We start from the raw sequence: 19,999 nt of genomic DNA, 5'->3' as shown, positions 1-19,999 counted from the left end.
TGTATTGCCTCCCCCTGTTACATATCTGTTCTTTAATTAATCAATGATTACATTTGACAATTGAGTTTCATTAGAACCAGCTGATGTGCTTAAAGGTGGTATGATAATTGTTGTCATATTGAATTAAATAATTGTGATCTAGCCTAATTCAGTACAGCTTACAGACCATGCCTATTTTATTACTGGTCGCCTTTCCTTAAACTTAAAGGACCACTTCAATACTTTTCAACCTGTCTGTAATTGGTCCTCACTAATGATCATGATAAAATGGCACTATTTTTTTCCTACTCGGTCTGTGTCTCATAGGAGGGCTGGGCAGTTCAGAAATGCGTCCATCAGTGACATCATCAATGTTGAATCCAAGTTATTAGAAATGTCAAGCTTTCTATTCCTGAAAAGTTGCAATGCAAAAATGGAAGGCATCGTAAAAATCTAAATATATTTAAAAACAAATCACTGGTGGACGGGTTTCTGAACTGCCCACAGCCCTCCTATGAGACACAGACAGAGTAGGAAAAAATTGTGGCATTTTATCACATTAGTGAGGACCAATTATGTGAAGATCGGTTGAAAAGTGGTGAAGTGGTCCTTCAAGTAAAGCATCTGCCACCACTTTTTCACAACGTACTTTCAACATCAACATCAAGCTTAAAAGGCTGATCAGACAGTGATTAAACAACAGATTGTTGCTTCAATTAAGGGATTTCTTACACAGAAAGGGACTGACACGTCTAGTAATTCATTTTCAATGAGAGGCAAGCAGGAGGTGCAGGAAATCTGAGAGGCCTAGTAGTGATACACAGGGGAGATTGGGCTTGTCTCACGCACATTCTCACAGGGAGTGACACTATGTTTGCGTACCCACTTGGATTCTGGCTTTGCGGCACTAGTGAGGATGGGATCCAACACCTCTTCCCCCCCCCCCTGCATTCTGAGTAAATCTCCTACCCTCTGTACACCCACGACTGCGTGGTCATGCACACTTGCACAGTGGGGGTGCGTTTGTTAGACATGCTAACAGTTACAACTACCCCATGGCCGCGACATGCGCGGCAGGTTAAAACTACCCTATGGCCGGATTAAAACTCACCCGTGGTTCCCGACATGCGCGGCAGGTTAAAACTAACCAGTGGAAGGTTAAAACTCACCCGTGGCTCCCGACATGCGTGGCAGGTTACAACTAACCCTTGGCAGGTTAAAACTAACCCGTGGCTTCCTGTGAGGTTAGGTTTAGGGTTGGGTTTTGGGTATAGGGTGTTGGACTCATGACTGTAGGACTGTTGGTACGTTGGACCAAACCACCCATGCACAGCTCCTACATAGTTGCCAAGTTGCCAGATGAGACGACTGAGAGATGAGGAACCGCACACAATGGTGTCACGGGAATGTCCTGTCTCTCAGCATCGACGAGACCAAAGAGCTGATCGTGGACTACAATTTAAGAAGACCGTCCTATATAATACAGAAGGCACACCCCCATTTTCGCAGACAGCACCACAGTGGAGACATGGCTGAGGGAAGTAAGGGTGCTGGGGCGACTGGAGCACCCCCCCCCCCCCCCCCCCCCCCGGACAGAAAAAAAAGACAGATATAATACTGAGCAGAGCTCTGATCTGACCTCACTCACAACAAAACCACTTGCCGTGCATGCTTGACTACACTGATGTGCGCAGGCTGCCCCTCCACATTTGGACCACGCCGTTAGCTTTTTCTCTGTAATTTACGCAGAGGCTAATGGTATACTACTGTTGCTATCTATGCGTATGTTCGTAGACAACCGTATACTCCATATATGAAAGCGCCGACTGTTTACCATTTATCATTCCTCCGGTTAGTATGAAGAGCCCCACAGGCTATGGGATTTTTAAATCCAGCTCCGTTGAGCCTCCATTATAACAGGATTTTCAAAGCGCTGACGATTGTAAATCATTTGTGAGTTTGTACCGCATCGCTGAGCAAATGTAACTGGTTGTAATGCTAAGGGCTATGAGCTAATGCGAGTGGTGATGTGCTCCTAACAAAGGCCCCCACCTTCCTGAATAACCCGGAAGGGAAACAAGTTCCGTAGAGTGAGAGCGGACGGGCGGCATTCCTTAGGTGTGCACATGCTAACACTAGATGGCGCTAAAGGAGTTAGACCCTGTGTTATGTTTTCATTTTTTGGTCTGTCAATGAAATGTTTCCCTGCCGTCCACTTCCGCTATAAGCGCGATCTTTGGCCACATTTTTCTCGGAAATTGAGGGTCAGATTGAGGTCATAGAACAGAACATCGCTGTTAGGAGCTCATTAAAAAATCGTCGCTACCTTGCGGTTACAATAATTAAATATGATGACTTTTAATGTTACGATCGCCACATTAGCTTTAGACAATTTAGCTTCCGGCTTGCCGGGTAAGGAAGCGACAACGTTGCTAGTCAAAGAGTTAAGCAGCCCCCCCCCCCGTGTAACATACTGTACAAAAGCAAACATAGGCGCCCCTCACTTCACACAAGTGTGATTTTTCTAAAACGGTTTGTCATACAGAGTCATGAGTCGCCTCACTGAACTCGGTTGAAAACCCTCGTCCCTCGTTAGAATTAATTATCTCTGCTCTCTCCTCTGATTGGTCAATATTTGCCCCTAACTTGGACAGGGATGCAAGGCCCCCGGCCATCGCTGCTTGCAGCTTTAATTCAATTTATGATGCATTACTGTCTAATATAGTATTCAATCAATCAAGAGGAAGTGAGTTTCCATCCATCCAGGATGTACTGTATAGACATTATGTCAACAACAGGCTTATCAAAGATTCTGGGTATCCCAACCACGGATCCTCTCTCAGAGTCTGCTTGTTGTCAAATTGCTTCTCAGCCACAAAGCCACTGGCAGTAGGCTGAGACATGGCCACTTCCAACAGATAATAAGATTTAGGAATGACCAGAATAGGAATAACAATAAAGAACTTTGGAAACCCCCCCCCCTAACATTATGCACACTGTTAATGTAGGCCTACATGTAAAGTAGATAGATGGGGAATATTCCAAAGTAGGTTCAGTCAGGACAACTCAAGAATGGATGGAATATATATTTGAATATAAAATGAGCAATATATTTATTATGGTTTGGCGATTAATTGGATCTGCTTTTTAGGTACTAAGATCAAGCGCATCAGTCCCAACCATAGGGACTCCGAATCCCCCGTACCTAAACAGCAGATCCAAAACGACAGGTGGTAGCTGGGGTGGAGGAGGGTGAGCAGCAAAGGTTTAGGCAGACAGCAGCACAACAGTGTCGGTGTGCAGCAGTGTCAGTGTGCAGCAGCATCAGTGTGCAGCAGCAAACAAGCAAGGAGATTGAGCTGTGCAAACTTCCAGTTTAAATAGCCGGTATAAAGATGGAATGAGTGTGTGATTGGATGAAGTGAATCATGTGAACGTGATGCTGAGGCGGCCCAATTAACGGGCCGGCAGCAACTGCACTGAGGTTTTCTGACTGAACTTTTTCTGCGCATGTCTGTGACAGCCACGATGCTCATAACAACGGCAGGGATGGTATAGTATATAGGTAGTATGCCTAAAATCATATTTAGAAAATGTTTCAGATGAAAAAAATAGATGATTTGAATCGAATATTTAGGAAAAGTCATCAAAGGGGAACCTTCTGAGAGCTTCACAGGTATAGATAATGAACTTCAAGACCTCACAGACACTCTAGAGTTTGGCGAGTTTGTGACATGTCCCACGGCCACGAATGTCATTTAATCCACCCAAGACATACTTTTTGTAAGCTAGGATCATATCGTTTAGAGAAATGAGCCGCAAATAAAGCTTGTTTTTGGTCTAAAAAGAAGAATCCGAGATATTTGCGTTCTAAAAACTGCATAAGCCAGCAGGATTTCTTTTTCCCGTTTTCTTTCAACGAACCACTACCGGAGTATTATGAACGCATATAGGACACAGTTGATCACCGTAATCAATTGATATTAAAATAGGTGTCCAAAGGCGACCTTGTCACCGAATGAGTTAATTCATTAATTAATTATTTAGTTAATTAGTTAACAATATAAATATTCTGAGATGAGATGTACAGTAACGTTACAAATCTGGGATCTTGTTGCAGAAGGTTGTTTGAAGCAATTTGTTTAATGTTAGGTTTGATGGAGCACACGCAATGCTCAAAGATGTTGTCTAATAGATAAAACATCAAGCATCTCTAAAGGCCATGCAACTATAATTATGATTCATATGATCCATTCACTCATGTATTCATGTATTTTCTTTCTTATCATCAGAAAACATTTTCCATTTCCAATCTGCCTTAATCTTTGTAGTCTCATGTGGTGAATAATATAAGGAGCATTAAAGATCACGCTTGGTACAGAATTTCTATTATCTGTTTGATTTGATCAAATCAATGGTGAATTGATGTTATAATTCTATACTTAAGGTGGTTGCACACTGGACGCGTTTTTTTGGAAAACCGATGGAGAAACGGAGCTAAAAATCCGAAAAACGTGCTCTGTGTGCAGATTAGTTAGGCCCCTTAGTTATCGAAATGCAATGAAAGTGGAGAAATAAAACTAGAACTCAGTTGATGACCATATGGGATGAGGATATATCTTGATGATACATGTGACATATTCTGGAAAAAGTCTACAGAGACAGACAGAATTAATTTGACTCAGGTGACTGCCTAAAACAGCTATCAACCACCCTTCAAGCCCTTAACTAGGACATTTGCTGTGCTGCTAATTAATTTGGCCTATGCCAAACAATAACTGCTAACATTTCTTATTCATGAATACAGATGGTGCCTTACCAAATGATGGCGTGAGATAATTGATAGAAAGGCATACTAATGGCGTAGAATCATTGGCATTCACATGTGTAAACAAGAAGATTTATATACAGTATTCATGATGGTTGCCATGGGAACATGTCTTGTGATTCCTTTCATCTCGAAGAACTAACGGTTGCCACAAGAAAGGAAATGATAGACTTTCAAATTCTGGACTCTAAATGTTGAATAATAGCAGAGGTAAAAGCAAAGCAGGTTTTTGTGGGGCGCTAGCCCCTCCAATGCATGGCTTTCTGAAATTACGTCATACATGAGGCAAACAAGTCTATGGACTTTTGATGTTTTGGGTTTTTTTTTTAATTAAGCAGGCAGATGCAGGCTATGAGAAAAACACATTCAAAGAGCCTATCAATGATCTGCAGCTACTCAGTCAGGCATATGTGTAAACTGAATGTTGGATGAATGACAGTCCTTTGTGGGATTACAGTCACATACTGAGGAGGTGTTTGTTCAGCCTTTTCTTGAAGGCGTGAACACTGCTAGATGTAATATCTCCAACAACCGCAGGGTGAAGGCTGTTCCATGTCCTTATAGCGTCGCAGTCCCTCCCCCTTTCAGAACAACGAGTGGCCCAGGAAATGGTTCTCCATTCATTTTCACCATAGGCGATTCCTAAATTATTTATTTAAAGACTGTTACGCCGCGGACAAAGCCAACTCGGATCGTGACAAATCATGACAATGAACACAATGTTTTGGGCCAAACAAATAATTAGAAAGTAGAAAAAAAACGGCAGGTTACAACACTTTTTTTGTTGTTTTTCTTCTTATAAATTATTTGATCGGCCCAAAACATTGTGTTCATTGTCATGATTTGTCACGATCCGAGTTGGCTTTGTCCGCGGCGTAACCGTCTTTAAATAAATAATTTAGGAATCGCCTATGGTGAAAATGAATGGAGAACCATTTCCTGGGCCACTCGTTGTTCTGAAAGGGGGAGGGACTGCGACGCTCTATAGCAGAGTGGAGAAAGCTGCTATTAAGGCATTTGGTGTTTGACTTGGGGGTTTCCAGGGCGTGGCTTGGTAATACCCTCCGGGTGAATCGACCTGAGGCGTGAGCTTGGGGTAGTAGTGCTTTGAGGTCCACTGGACAGCCCGGAGTGTGCATCTTGTAGAGAACAGTTGCTGCAACTGTTCGGTGATGACTGTTTGGAGCCTAATTCAAATTACTGGTCACAATCCAAGTCTATGGACTTTAATGGTTGTTTAGGACGGTAAATAACAACGTACAGTACTTCACACAAGTGTTTTTTTTCCTCCCAGGGAAAGAATGCACTGTCTCGATTATCATTCTCTGATATTGCCCATCAACTGTATTTTTATCAGAATTTCCTGACTCTACTTAACATCCTTCGAAATTAATTAGTCCACTGAAAATGCATATACCAGCAAATCCTGACTCTAAGCTCCCCTCTCATCTTCTAATCTAAACTGCTCAGGAGGGTGTGATGGGGTTGAGCCAATGTTTCAGACACACAGTAACACGCTTTTCAGAAAGATCTTACAACACCCCTCCTCTAAAAAGATCCCTAGGAGGCAGCCTAGACCTTCCAAGATGAACAGAATGGTCTGCTAAAGCCTACAAGGCAGAAATAATTAAAATACATTAGCCCTTTGCTACAGCGGCCATCCCCAGGGGAGCAGGAAGTATATTCTCCTAACCGAGCCAAGGGGCTTCCTTTTGTAATGGACCATAATAAAGAGTTATGGATATGAGATGTCACATGGATTAGACTTGGCATTAAACCATGCGGCCAACAGTGCCTGGCTTCCTCCTTATCAAAGGTAGAAGGGAATGGTGGGAGATGAAGGGAGATAGAGGGATTGTTCTTTAGAAATGCCTTGTATCTCTCTCTCTCTCTCTCTCTCTCTCTCTCTCTCTCTCTCTCTCTCTCTCTGGGGGTGTGCTGTGGCAATTAAGGTGTTGGTAGAAATTTGTGGGGTACATAAAACCCTTGCAGTGAGATAAAGTAAACAAGCACTTCCTTATACCGACCTTATTGGCTGGTGTTAAAGTGAGCTACAGGCTGTAATCTCACACCATGGTTGGTCTCTCCATGGTACAACAAAGAACTAAGTGGCCGTAAAATGAAGAGGATAGATTGTGCAATAAAGGCAAAATAGAAAGACTTGGAAATATTCACACAAGCACTGCAATATTCAAAAGAATACAGATTGAAGCATGCAGTCTTATTGCTCATCCATCTGATCATGTTTGGCATTGCATATTCTCTGAATGAACCGGTTGTATAACACATTTGACTGATTTTAGTTGCGAGGTGATACATGTATGACGTATGCATAAATAAATAAACAGTCAGGGTTGTAGTTTGGTCTGGTCTTGAGACAAATATGTCCTGATCTCCTTTTAGTCTGGACACAATTTTGTTAGGCGCTCTTTGTTTTGTATTTAACCACCAAAAGTCTTGGTCTTCTCCTGGTATCAAAGGACTTGAGTATAACACTGAACTTGGTCACTATATCTCAGTGTAATTGCCAATATTGTGCCACTTCCTATTTCAACGTAATTGCCAATATTGTGCCACATCCTATATCTGTTAGGAGCTGGCAGCGGTCCGTGCCAAAAATTAAATTATTGTAAGCATATTATTGTTAACCTTGCCACTCCCAGTTTAAGTGCACAGCAATCCTGTTATAAGGCTATCCTGTTGCCTGGGATATGAACTGTTGCACTGTAACTAGGACCACCACATGATTTGATTAACTAATCAGATCCCGCCTTGTACTTAGTTGATTTGTTCTCCTCTCCTGCAGATCCTCGAAAACATTATCCCAGGAAGATTAGAAGGAATTATGGGTATTTCAGTAGAACCAGTGGGATGGATTAGTGCTGTGCCACTCCTGTAATAGCAGTGGGTAGCAGCATCGCCCATCTCCATGTGGAGGAAAAGTAATGCTAAAGAGCCAGGAACAGGGGAATTGGTTTGTGAGAGATGCTGCAATAATGCTAAACCCCCAACATCTTATATTCAGCTCAGCCTCTTCGGGGCAGGGCTGTTAAATCAAATCTCGAACAAGGTTTCTTTTTCTCTCTCTCTCTCTCTCTCCCACGTGTACCATTGATGATGCACATTACTGTATGGCTGTTTGGTTGGAGATCGACTCCCAGACTTTATTTATTTATATGATTTTAGCATGTGAAGTTGGTTTGGGATTGCCTATATTTGCTACCGAGATCTCACATTTACTCTATTTACTGCATTTGCAACAAATACTCTCTGTGCTGGGACCACAGAATGTATCCCCTCCTGTTAACCATGATGTCACAGCCTTAGTGCTGTATCAAGAATGAGTTTTGCTAGCCCCACTATTATTTAGCTTCTCTAATGTATAGGTGGAGGGAGGTGTGCATGCGTGCGTGTGCGGTGGTGGGAGTGGGGGGGTCGTCTAAGTTTCCTGCTCCCCCACTGTGGTGAAGATGGATATCCGTGAGGCAAGGCACTGCAAAAGCTGCTGAGCACGTTGAACAATTAATCCCAGATCAAATGAGAAATTTGGAACCCCGCTAACTCACTGCATGTACCAGCAGGTGTGCCTTGCCTCCTGCTTAGATTTTCGCCTGCACAAATAAAGATGTTATCCAACAGAATGGTGGAAACTGTTGCATCAGGTACATTTCTGTGTAGCATATGCACAGTTCTGGCTACAATTAGAGCTGATATGGATCATACTGTATCTGAATGACTCCACCACTGGTGCATAACCACACTGCACTGTTTTCTCCAGTTTGTTTCACAGTCCTGTGGAAGCGAAAGCAGACATGTGGTATCGCCTCGTCTCTGTGCAAATATACAGCAAGTTGTGTGTGTGTGTGTGTGTGTGTGTGTGTGTGTGTGTGTGTGTAACCGGAATTAAGAGAAATACAGTATCCACACATTATGGAAAATGAAAGCGCACCTATAAGGCCTCAGAGAAGTTCTTCAATCTCTTATATCAACTGCTTGGGATTTTTTTTCACTCTTCAGTACAGAACTCCTTCAACCTATAGGGTCTAGGGTTTTACTCGCAGGAAATTCTATAAGCTTCTACATTCCTTTCTTTTTCAGCCAATCCTTTGTGGATTCTCTTGTTAAGGTTTAGGTTTAGGGCATTGTCACATTGAAAGGTCAAGGTATGCTTCAGGGTTTTGACAAATGCCCCTACATTTATCTCAAGTATTCTCTGTTGGAGTGAAGAATTCATGGATCTGCCCTAGGCAGCAAGATGACCAGATTATGAAGCAGTAGAGCAATCGGAACCTACCGGTATATTAATACTACCACTGTCATGCTTTATAGATTGGTATTGATGTTATTTTGTTCAGCGGCAGTTCTAGGTTTTAACTTGATGCCTGACATTGTGGTCAAATAACTGTTATGGCATGCTTCTCTGAGAATTATGTCAACAAGTAGCCTACATAGTCACAGGATTTATCAGGAAGAACATAGGTTTCATTGTGATGAATGAAGTCAGTTCTAATATATCCCAAAGAAACCATGGATTAACGGTGACTTTTGTTGCAGCACTTCGTGCGCAATATTGCCTACGGCTCTGGGATTATGGCAGATGGATGTATTGATATCCAGAGAACCGCAAGAAAGGTGTGCACAGTATGTGGCTGGGGGTTAAATACAATAACAGACTTCAGAGGGAGAACCAACCGTGTAGAAAGCCCCTCTACCTCCCTCGCTTGTTAGATGACGACCCCTTTTGCTCGGCTCGATGTAAACAGACACAACCAGCCGGAGATGGCCCCGCCCGAGGAGGCCAGCCCAGTAAATATCTCAGTGACTGACGTGCACAGAGGCTTCAAGCATGTGAACGACCATAAGTCTGCAGGCCCTGATGATGGCATCGCTGGCCGTGTCCCCAGAGCATGTCCAGACCAGCTGGTGGGAGTGTTCTGAGCTGCTGATCATTTCAACCTCTTCCTCTCCCAGGGTATTGTTCCCGTGGGCTTAAAGATTGTTTTTCAACTCCCCCAGGGTGGCATGTATTGCACGTGTCTCTGTGTGCTGCTGTCTTGTGCTATCTTGTGACTTCCAGATTGTTAGAGTGACACACGTGAACACTACAAGTCTGTTAGTTACAGTATGTCAGGGACAACTTGAATGAGTGGCTGGACAAAGAGTCTGTTGAACATCCACATCCAGAAAACATTTAACCTGAACAGTGGGTGGTTTATGACATATGAGCGACCTCGCCAGAGTCCTGTCGCCTACACCTCAATTAACAGTTGGAACGTAATTTGTTCCATTTTACCTGCCATGCTGGACCCATGGCGATTTGCATATCTTAGATCTAGTGATGCAATTCACAATTCTAGTGATGACATTCAAAGATCAACAAAGCATACACAACCTTCATAAGACTTTAGCAAATCTGGAAATCAAATCAATACAGCACCAAAACCAAAGCTGCGTATGATTAACACTGCTATACGGTGCAGAATGCTGGAAAACCACAGAAAACGACATCCATAAATTATCCACTTTCCATACATCATGCCTGCACATAATCCTGCGTACGGTATATTCTGGCCCAAGACATTTGAAACAATATCCTCCTCAACATCACCCAACATGCACAGTATAATCGATAAACGTAGGTGGATCTGGATTGGCCATGTCCTCAGAATGGACATCGCAACGCATTGTAGATTGGCTATTTTCTTTTACTTTTGGTACTTTTGGTACTTTTGGTACTTCAAGAACTTTTTTATGCCAATACATTTGAATTCTACTTTGCAGTATTGATACTTTTACTCAAGCAAACAAATGTGAGTACTTTTTTCCTGCACTGCAATGACTGCATGCCAAGCCCTTTCCTCCACTCCCCAACACAACCATGACTTTGTGGTTAATGCACAGTTAGGACGTCATCAAGTCAAGTGTGCTGAGCGCATGACAGATAGTGATGGGTCCAATCATCACCCAGAAGAAGAAGAAGACAGCCTGCAGGGACAAGGTCAGAGCACTGAAACAGTGTGGCATCATTAGAACAACCTTGCCCAACCTTGCCCTGAATGTCAAGAAGACCCAGGAGCTGATCGTCAACTACACAGGATGCGGAGCAGACCGCACGCACTCCCCATCTCCAGCGCCGTTTAGATGAGAGAGTTGCGTCATTGAGGGGGCAGAAACTGAATGCTCGAGCGCTAGTCAAGCAGAGCTGGAGGACGTGTGACAAGTGGTTTTGAATACATTGTTTTCATCGAGCAATCGGCATTAGGTTTGTACGCAACATGTATGCAACATGGCAACTGTTAACAAGGTATCTTTCATTTGTCTGCATCGATTCTGCATTGGTCACGGTCATCAGACAATTATGTTTGTTCATGCCTTGTCTACTCAACTCCCAAATATTCCAGTGCATTCCGTCAACTTCCGGTCCAGGGCTTTGTCACACTCCATGCTCCCCATAGCTGCCAGGGGCCACCATTAGACTGGCCCCATGAAGTGAACGGAGATGTCGCACCTCTGTCGTAATTCAGTGGCTCTGCCCATCTCCATCAATGGTGTCACAGTGTGGAGAGGACGTGCAGCGACTTCCAAGTTCCTCTGCGAACATACAGTACACACATCTCCAAGGTCGGACCTCACATGGGCCAAGCGTGCGCACCGTGCACGTGGAGAAAAGAGCCTGACGATGCCTGTCCAGCTTCAGGTGGCTGAAGAGGTTTAGCGTTCTACATCAGCACCTAGAGTTCTAGAGCAGTGGTTTTTGACATATTGACCCCTGCAGATCATTGGGGTCATTCACACTGAACAGTCATCTAATTGGGGCCGCATTGGAGTTAAAAGCGCACGCACGCACAAATCCTTCGATTTGTTACATAATAATAATGGCAATATTATGAAACCAAAAAATATGGGGATATTCACTTGCGACCCACGGAAATGGAAATGGAAACTGATAAGCTGCCTGCCTGGTATGCGAACAGCACCGCCCTATAATGACCGCAGTGCACTACAGAGGTGGTGTGGATGGCCCAGCACGTCGTCATCATCAAAGACACTTTCCACCCCAGCCACAATCTGTTCACGCTGCTACCATCAGGCAGCCAATGCAGCAGCATCCAAGGCCCAACGGACAGACTAAGGCACGCTCTCCCTAACAGTGGGTCGGGACCCAATTGTGGGTCACGGAGTAATTTTTGTGTGTCCCTTTATATTTTGTTTCCAACATTTTGTTTTTCATTATTATTATTTTTAAACATAAAAAAAAAAACATTTCCAAAAAAACAAAAAAGATTTTGTTTAAAATGTAACTGCAATCTGTGGCTTGCTTGCACAAAATATAATTTCACCCACTTATCTGTAGGCTAAACGTGTGATGTGAGTGTGAAAATAAACTGAAGTTGAGTTGATTGCGTGTTCAGATGCTTCTGGCAAGAAAATAGGACCTTGAAATGGCTGCACTTGCCTGTGACTAAAATTGGCATCACTTGCTGTGTGTGTGTGTGTGTGTGCGTGTGCGTGTGCGTGCGTGTGCGTGTGCGTGTGTGTGCGCGTGCGCGCGCGCGCGTGTGTGTGTGTCTTGATGCGTGCGAGTCATCTCTTATCACACATTGCTTCCATTTTTTTCCCCCTGAATATCTTAAAAGCACATCTACAGTAAGAACAGTAGTCCAGGCCTTTTACTGTACCATTTAACTATGACAACCCACTGCTGTCTTGACCAGCGTCACCCCTGCACAGGAGAATGCATTTTCCCTGCTTCATTAAAACGTTTTACACCTCCTCCTTTCTTGTTCAGCCTGACCTGTCCCTTTGCCTTGTTCAGTCTGTTACAAAGAGTAATGAATTATTCCACAATTAACCTGGTTTGTAATGAAACACGATGTTCGTCTAGGTTCCCTAGTGGCACTGCATGCCACCACTAAGGCAGAAGAGGTACGGGGAGGATATGCTAATCATGGAGCCAGGAATTGATTATTTGCTTTACGGAGGTATTCACCAGTGTCTTCCATATCTGGATCCTAGCCTGTATAGAGTGCTGTAGCAACCCTCTGGGCCTTACACCCTGCTAATGAACGGATGGATCAGCGCATCGATCCATGTGCCTTGGACCAGGAACGGCCAATTACCTTAAGTAAACAGTGGAGAAAAGCAGCTCCGCATGCAGCCAAGAGAGAGGGAGGGTACAGCTTAGCAGCGGGGGGAGAAATGTACATGGCTGGGCAAGAGTGGTGGAGTGTCGAATGCATTATGCAATTCAAATTGTATTGTGTCGTGCTGTGGTTCTGTTCTTCACAGTGGGTCACTATGAATATCAAGTGTGGAATGCTGGAATATATCAAACTGCTGAAATAGCAGATAAAGCAAATAAAGCACTCGACCTAAACCGTTTTTTACAGTGGTAAAAGCTGGTCAAATATCAAACTGCAAATAAAGCGTTCACAGTTCACAGTTATACCCATGGTGGAAGTCCCCTTTCCTGCGTTCCCCCACGTCATTTCTATATTCATTCGTTCTCGTTTGAAGGACTCCTATGCTGAAAATAGCCGATCTACGGCTACGCATTGTCAGCTTCAAGAGACTGAGAGAGACACGCACCAAAGGAACGACACTCGAACCTGCAACGCACCTACAGGAGCCTGTAGGTGCCCACAAAATTGTCTTGACCATTACACTACTGTATATAACAGAAATATCAAATTAACTCTCGGTTAGTTACTAGAACATTCTTTGCGGTTTCCAGAGCTTCAGTCTGAGGGAAAACTTTGGCATAAAACTCTTTGATATGGAACGAAAGCACAGCAGTAGTACATCAAGCTCACAGTAAAACAAAAAAAAGTCAGACTTCAAAAACCATGGAGCCAGGAATCTGTGACAATCAACTGCACTCCATGGCTCCACACTGCTTCCTGCAGAGCAAGTAAAACCATATACCTGTGGTTTTCTCTCAGGGCTTCCTTCCCCTTCCTCCAGGAAATCATGCCCCGAGGAGACATCTTGGGCCTGCATTCGATCAGCACATCGCCACCCTGACGGGCCAGAGTTTGGGCCTTCAGCAGATTTTGGGAGAAATCTGGAGCAATGGCTAATAGAGAGGCAGAGGAGATGGACACAAAGCATTCAGTGTTATATTCAGGGGGGGAGGGCACAGAGAAATCTCAATTTCCTCAGAGAGAGAGAGAGACGCACACACACACACACACACACACACACACACAGAGAGGACACACACAGAGAGAGAGAGAGGACACACACAGGAGTAAAGTAGAATCGAAAGACATGCAGTTCACTGTCCATTAGGAAGGTCAGGTCATTATATCCTTGTCCACACACACACACACACACACACACACACACACACACACACACACACACACACACACACACACACACACACACACACACACACGCATTGCACATTCATATGGCTGGAGACAGCAGACACAGAGCAATCTTCCTTTAAAAACATTAATTCAAAGAGTTACTCTTCCAATTCCTTGCCATTTTCCTTGATGGGCTTTCCACAGCAAAAAAAAGAAAGGAAAAAAAAACCCACTGTAGAGTCCTCCGTGTTCATTTATCCGTTTTTAACTGTACATTTGGTAGCAAATGGACCCGTATAAGTTAAATTAACACTGAGGATTTCATTGTGTAGATGTAAAACAAAAGAGAGGCTTTGTTGCCATTTCTTTAGGCCTTAATTACTGAGGCACCGTCGTCTGGAGCTGCTTTGTATGCGAATTGACTCAGCAGAATACTCTTCAAAGCCAACGAGGCGCCCTGGTGCTAGTGACAGCACAGAGCACCTGCAGATGCACATTTTCTATGCACAGCCATAGCCACAGACACACACTCATGCACACACAACACACGCACACACCTGACAATTATTTCTTGACACAGAGTGTGAAGTGCCACATCTTTTTCTAATTCCAACAGCACAACAGATATTGCCATTTAAACCCCTAGCCTGAGGTATAACATCCCGAGCTGGCCACCAGAGAAATAAACTCTTACTACGATCATTGACGGAGAAAAAATATCTTACTTGTCAATTCCCTGAACCTATTGATGTTGTTTTTGTTGGCGTAATGAAAACATGCAGTTTATAAGAGGGTGTTTTAAATTGATGACAGACTGGGATATCCTCCTGGCTACAAAAAATCAAACCAAGAATAATTGGTAACCCTTCATTTTTAGTTTCTACTGTTTTTATTAAAAAACATGTTGATAAAATATTCCATTAAACAATCAAAAGCCTAGGGATAGGCCTACTAACACCACTCCTGGATTGTGGTACAGTTACACCACTGTCTGTTGGGGGTAGCTTTGTCATAACTGTACATATACTCATAGCAGTGTTAATTTTTCAGCAGATTTTGGTTTAGTCTTAAGGTCATTACACACCGGCGAATTGGCGACGCGATATATTCGTGCGAATAATTCGCATTTAAAAAAAAACAATTGAAGTCCATGCAAGCTTCCACATCAGAGGCAAATGTGCGAAAATGCGACCGTTTTCGCTTTTATTTGTTCGCTCTGGTGTCGTATTTTGCAGAGATTCGCAGGCGAACTGCAACATGCAATATTTCGCATTTTCAGATCGCTTATTCGCATCGCGTCGCTAATTCGCCAGTGTGTAATGACCTTTAGTCTTTTGAACAACCACGTTATTAGCCTACCCTACACTCCACCAGAGCTGATAGAGGGCGGGCACGTGTGTGTTAGCAGCAGCCACCATGTATTTATAATTTTATTTTACCGACGGCACGGGTGGGCGGCCGTGGGCCCCAAATGCCTCTGGGCCCCAACGCAATTGCGTTGTCTGCGTCACGCTACTTACGCCCCTGGGTGACAACTCTTATGCTTGTATGGGAAGGCATTGCAGACTCATTGCAGACTTGCGCTCAGCGCAACCTGGTAAAAACAGCAGCATGTATCCCACATGATAACAAGCACTTAGGCCCTCATTTATCAATGGAGTGTAAAGTCTGCCTTAAATTCGAGTGTGGGTTTTGGCGTACGCTCACGTCGGCACAGCATTTATGAAGTGATCGTAAACAGCTGATCCTTGCGTATTTTTGGTCGGAGCTTTGATAAATGTCATGGCTGAAACCGACCATTTAAATAACACGCCCTTTAATATTTCTTGAAATGCCTTGCATAACTGGAATACGACCAAGTTTGTATGGGAAGCCAATAAGAAAAAAATTCCAAACACCTCTCGCCTCGCTGCCTGTCATGCTCCCCCCGCTCCCCACACAGTCACACACACGCGCGCGCACACGCACACACACACGCACACACAACTTGCAAGTACAACTGTGTGTTGTATATTAAATAAATAAAGATATATATATTAGCTGTAGGCCTACACGTTGTCTGTTTCCCATCTACCTGTTTCATTACATCGTCATTATTGAATACATTTGGATGCGCACAGCCCTGGCACAGCCACACGCACATGCTGCTGTTTTGCAAGCTCCTCTGTCACTGTTACTGTTGTCCGTGACACAAGGTTTATGACAGATAGATTATAGATAGCCAGTGCATGATGGCTGTCAATTATATGAACGTTTATGGAGTGACTGAGTATTATATGAGTAAACTGGTGTGCTGGTAACCTATATCTCCCGTTGCGGTCTCCCGGTCGGCAGAGTTGACATTAAGAGTGTTGTGTCGGGTTTATCCTTAAACGAGGACGAGACGAGCAGATTGCACATAACTCCAGAAAGACATTGGCCTCCTGTAGGTTACAGTACCCATGTTGGGAGACTTAACTGAAGCTTGTACAATTTCATTGAATGATACATGAAAGCTTACATTCTGTACTTTAATAATCTGTAAAAAACTGAAAAATTACTCTGGTCGAGATGAGGGCCTTTCTGTCAGAGTCGGTCACATATATGGTCACGCCTCGTGACATCACGCCTCCATATATGGTCACACCTTGTGTCATCATGCCTTGTGACATGTCACGTCACCATATATGGCCATCTCCATATATGAAGATCACGACACTGATCTCATCTAACCCTGGATAACCATACATGGAGAAGACTGGATTAGATCTACATATATGGAGCCGGCCAGCAACTCTAGATCTGATCTCAAACCCTTAGATCTCCATATATGGAGCTAACGTGTTCTGACATTCCATATGTTGATCCCTCGCCACCCGTCCTTCCTGTTCTGACAGTCCATATGTTGATCTGACAACATCAAACCCTGTACACATATATGGCCAGTACAGAATTAATTCCACATGTTGATCTGACCCCCAAGTCTGCTGTCACCCAGGCAGATCCCAACCTGATGTGAATTTTAGGCGTGGCGTACGTCAATGTTCAATGTCACGCTGGAATGATAAATGACAAAGCCTAGGACAAGCCTGTAGCACTGCTAGAACAGCACCGTTTTGTATGAGTTAGTTATAATATTGTTATTATTTAAGAACTGTTTCAGTTATTTGGAAAAATGAGTGCCAGTCTTACCTATGACTCTGAGCTCAGTGTTGGTGAAGACTCGCCCATGCTTGTTCTCTGCCACACACTGGTACATACCAATGTCAGCCAGCTTTAGGCTACTGATGGTCAGCACCCCATTATTTACTTGAACTCTGTCCTGGAAAAAACACACAAATACTATATGTTATGAAGATATAATATCCAGTGTAAGTAAGGTACAGTACAGATACAGACAGCAACAGACTGCACAAAGGTCTTTTGTCCAAACGGACTGTATTAAAGGCATGGGACCACTTCATCATTATCACATCAAACAACACTAGGTTCAAGCAGCAGCAGCAGCAAATTATTTAATTTGGAAATTGCACTGCTTATTTGATTACTCCAGCTTGGACTTCAACCATGCACACGTGTGTGTGTGTGTGTGTGTGTGTGTGTGTGTGTGTGTGTGTGTGTGTGTGTGTGTGTGTGTGTGTGTGTGTGTGTGTGTGTGTTTATGAAAGAGCCTTGCAAAGTGACTACTCCTCCCCCATGTCTCTGTTCTGCCAGGCAGTAATAAAGCAGGTTGTGTGTGCGCGTGTCTCGCTTCGCACCCACCAAGCGTTTGCACAGGCACTTTATTGTGTGCGACTGTTCTCACCAAACGTGGCCACAGCGGGACGTCTGCTCAATGCATTTTAATGACAATGCGTGAGCACAACTTACGTTAATTCTTGAACATATCATTGCCTTTGAATAGATTGTCCCCCTGATGCAACATAGAATTGCTTCTAATTAGGCCTACTGCTGCTGACTACTTCACTGTCATAATGTAAGCCATTTAATTTTACTACTTACTGTACACCTTTCTTATATTAGTATATATGTTGCTACAAACATTTCTCTTTTTACCGACGCTTCTATGCTGCTACGTGCTACAGATTGCTGCCAAATGTACTTATACGGTTCTCTATTACATTGACATGTAATCAACCGTGTATCTAACAACAAATGCTATCTCATTTCCATCCACCAAATACCCTTCTGCATACAGTATATACCAAATGCTCAACTCGCATCAATCATACCCACTACTGAAAACAGCACCTTCATTGCTCACTACATGTACACAATTACTTACTCCTTTTGTTTTGGACATATCTATCTATCTATCTATCTATCTATCTATCTATCTATCTATCTATCTATCTATCTATCTATCTATCTATCTATCTATCTATCTATCTATCTATCTATCTATCTATCTATCTATCTATCTATCTACACAGTGGCAGCCTTTGCCATTTGGAGCACTATGCATTATTTTGACACAGTAAACACTATAATCATAGTATAAATAGCAGTGTATAGATCTAGTCAATCTGATAACACTGATAACACATCGTCAACAAATAAAGGAAAAACAGCACCCTGTCTACATGCACGCTACCATTCATTGTCAATGGAATCCAATGGAAGCAGCTATGACGTGTGACGCTGACGCAAATATGCTGTGATGCATTTCTGCATGGGTGAACGCACCATTTGATCTGGTAGACGGCTATGTGCCCTTCAGCACCACGGACAGCAACGCTGTCGCAAAATTCATGCATTGCAGTTTTAACCCATAATTAATTACCGTACTATTTAATTAAATTACATTTTAATTCAATAAGATGGGCAATAACAATAAATCACCTGGTCGTCCCCCCCCCCCACTCTCTCTCTCTCTCTCTCTCTCTCTCTCTCTCTCTCTCTCTCTCTCTCTCTCTCTCTCGTGTGTAGGATCTTAATTAGCGAGTGTCGCACCACACTAGGTGTAGGCACCGAAACTAAAACACATTTTATATTGTTACACACGATTGACCGGCGATGCAAGGTATAATCAGATATTGTAGAAATAGTTTGGTATTATAACATTCAGTTGTATATAAATCAGTGACGCAAGGTTTAAGGTTACAATGTGAGGTATACAATGTGCATTGTATAATATTCTTACTATCACACCAAAACGAGATGACACCACAACAAGGTGCATGTCTCATTTTGATAACCTCGCTGTCATTATGGCTTTTTACTTATTTTATGATTCTTCTTGTGTATTTTGTACACCTACAGTATAGTTAGTTGGACCATAAGTGCATGGATTCGATCACAGCACCGCCAACCCAGCGTATAAGTAGCACGGCTTTGGTGCGGGAAGTACTGGGAGCTGATGGTAGGTGTGGCGCTCCACCTCAGCAACCCATCTCCCAGGGGTCTATAGCGCATTGTAACGGGGACAGACTCCTGAGTGTTACCGGTTGATACCGACAATAAGCCATTCCCCACCTACTTTCTTTAACACTAACCTGCAGAATTTGGATTGGGATCCGCTACTCGCATGAACCACAGACAACTTGAAGGGGGAGGAGAGCCATTGTTACTGGTGCAATTAAGTTGGAGATCAAATTGACCACCACTCCCTCCCTCCCTATAGTATCCTATACCAGCCAACCTTGAATTTGTTGGACAACAACAGAGAGAAAGGGTTGTCTTTCACCAGGAATCTAAGGACTGCAACGTCATGTGTGTGTGGCTTGCGTTATAATCAATACAATCATGGTGTGATCAAACAAATGTGCATTCCCTCCAGTCTTTCTGTTATCTCACTATACTGTATAGGCTATTCCGGCTCCCAAGGGAGTTCACAACCATTGTTCACTGTTTATATTCTGCCTCAGGCAAACACACCGAGCAGACTAACAAAGAGCTA

At 43.4% G+C, this 19,999-nt stretch overlaps 1 protein-coding gene across 2 annotated transcripts in view; it reads right to left on the bottom strand.

Annotated features, from left to right (window-relative positions):
• cntn3a.1 (contactin 3a, tandem duplicate 1) overlaps window positions 1-19,999 on the bottom strand; it is a 136,415-nt gene that overhangs the window by 28,584 nt on the left and 87,832 nt on the right. For both annotated transcript variants that reach the window (XM_083769096.1, XM_083769097.1), the window contains exons 10-11: window positions 17,293-17,422; window positions 13,733-13,883 (exon numbers count right to left, since the gene is read on the bottom strand). In XM_083769096.1, the coding sequence (XP_083625222.1) occupies window positions 13,733-13,883; window positions 17,293-17,422 (281 nt within the window). The remainder of the gene's footprint in view (window positions 1-13,732; window positions 13,884-17,292; window positions 17,423-19,999) is intronic.

The sequence above is a fragment of the Protomyctophum parallelum genome, assembly GCF_964188405.1.
Source record: "Protomyctophum parallelum genome assembly, chromosome: 7".
Lineage (NCBI taxonomy): Eukaryota > Metazoa > Chordata > Actinopteri > Myctophiformes > Myctophidae > Protomyctophum > Protomyctophum parallelum.
The sequence above is the reverse complement of the archived record's forward strand: the minus strand, read 5'-3'. Positions and strand labels throughout refer to the sequence as shown.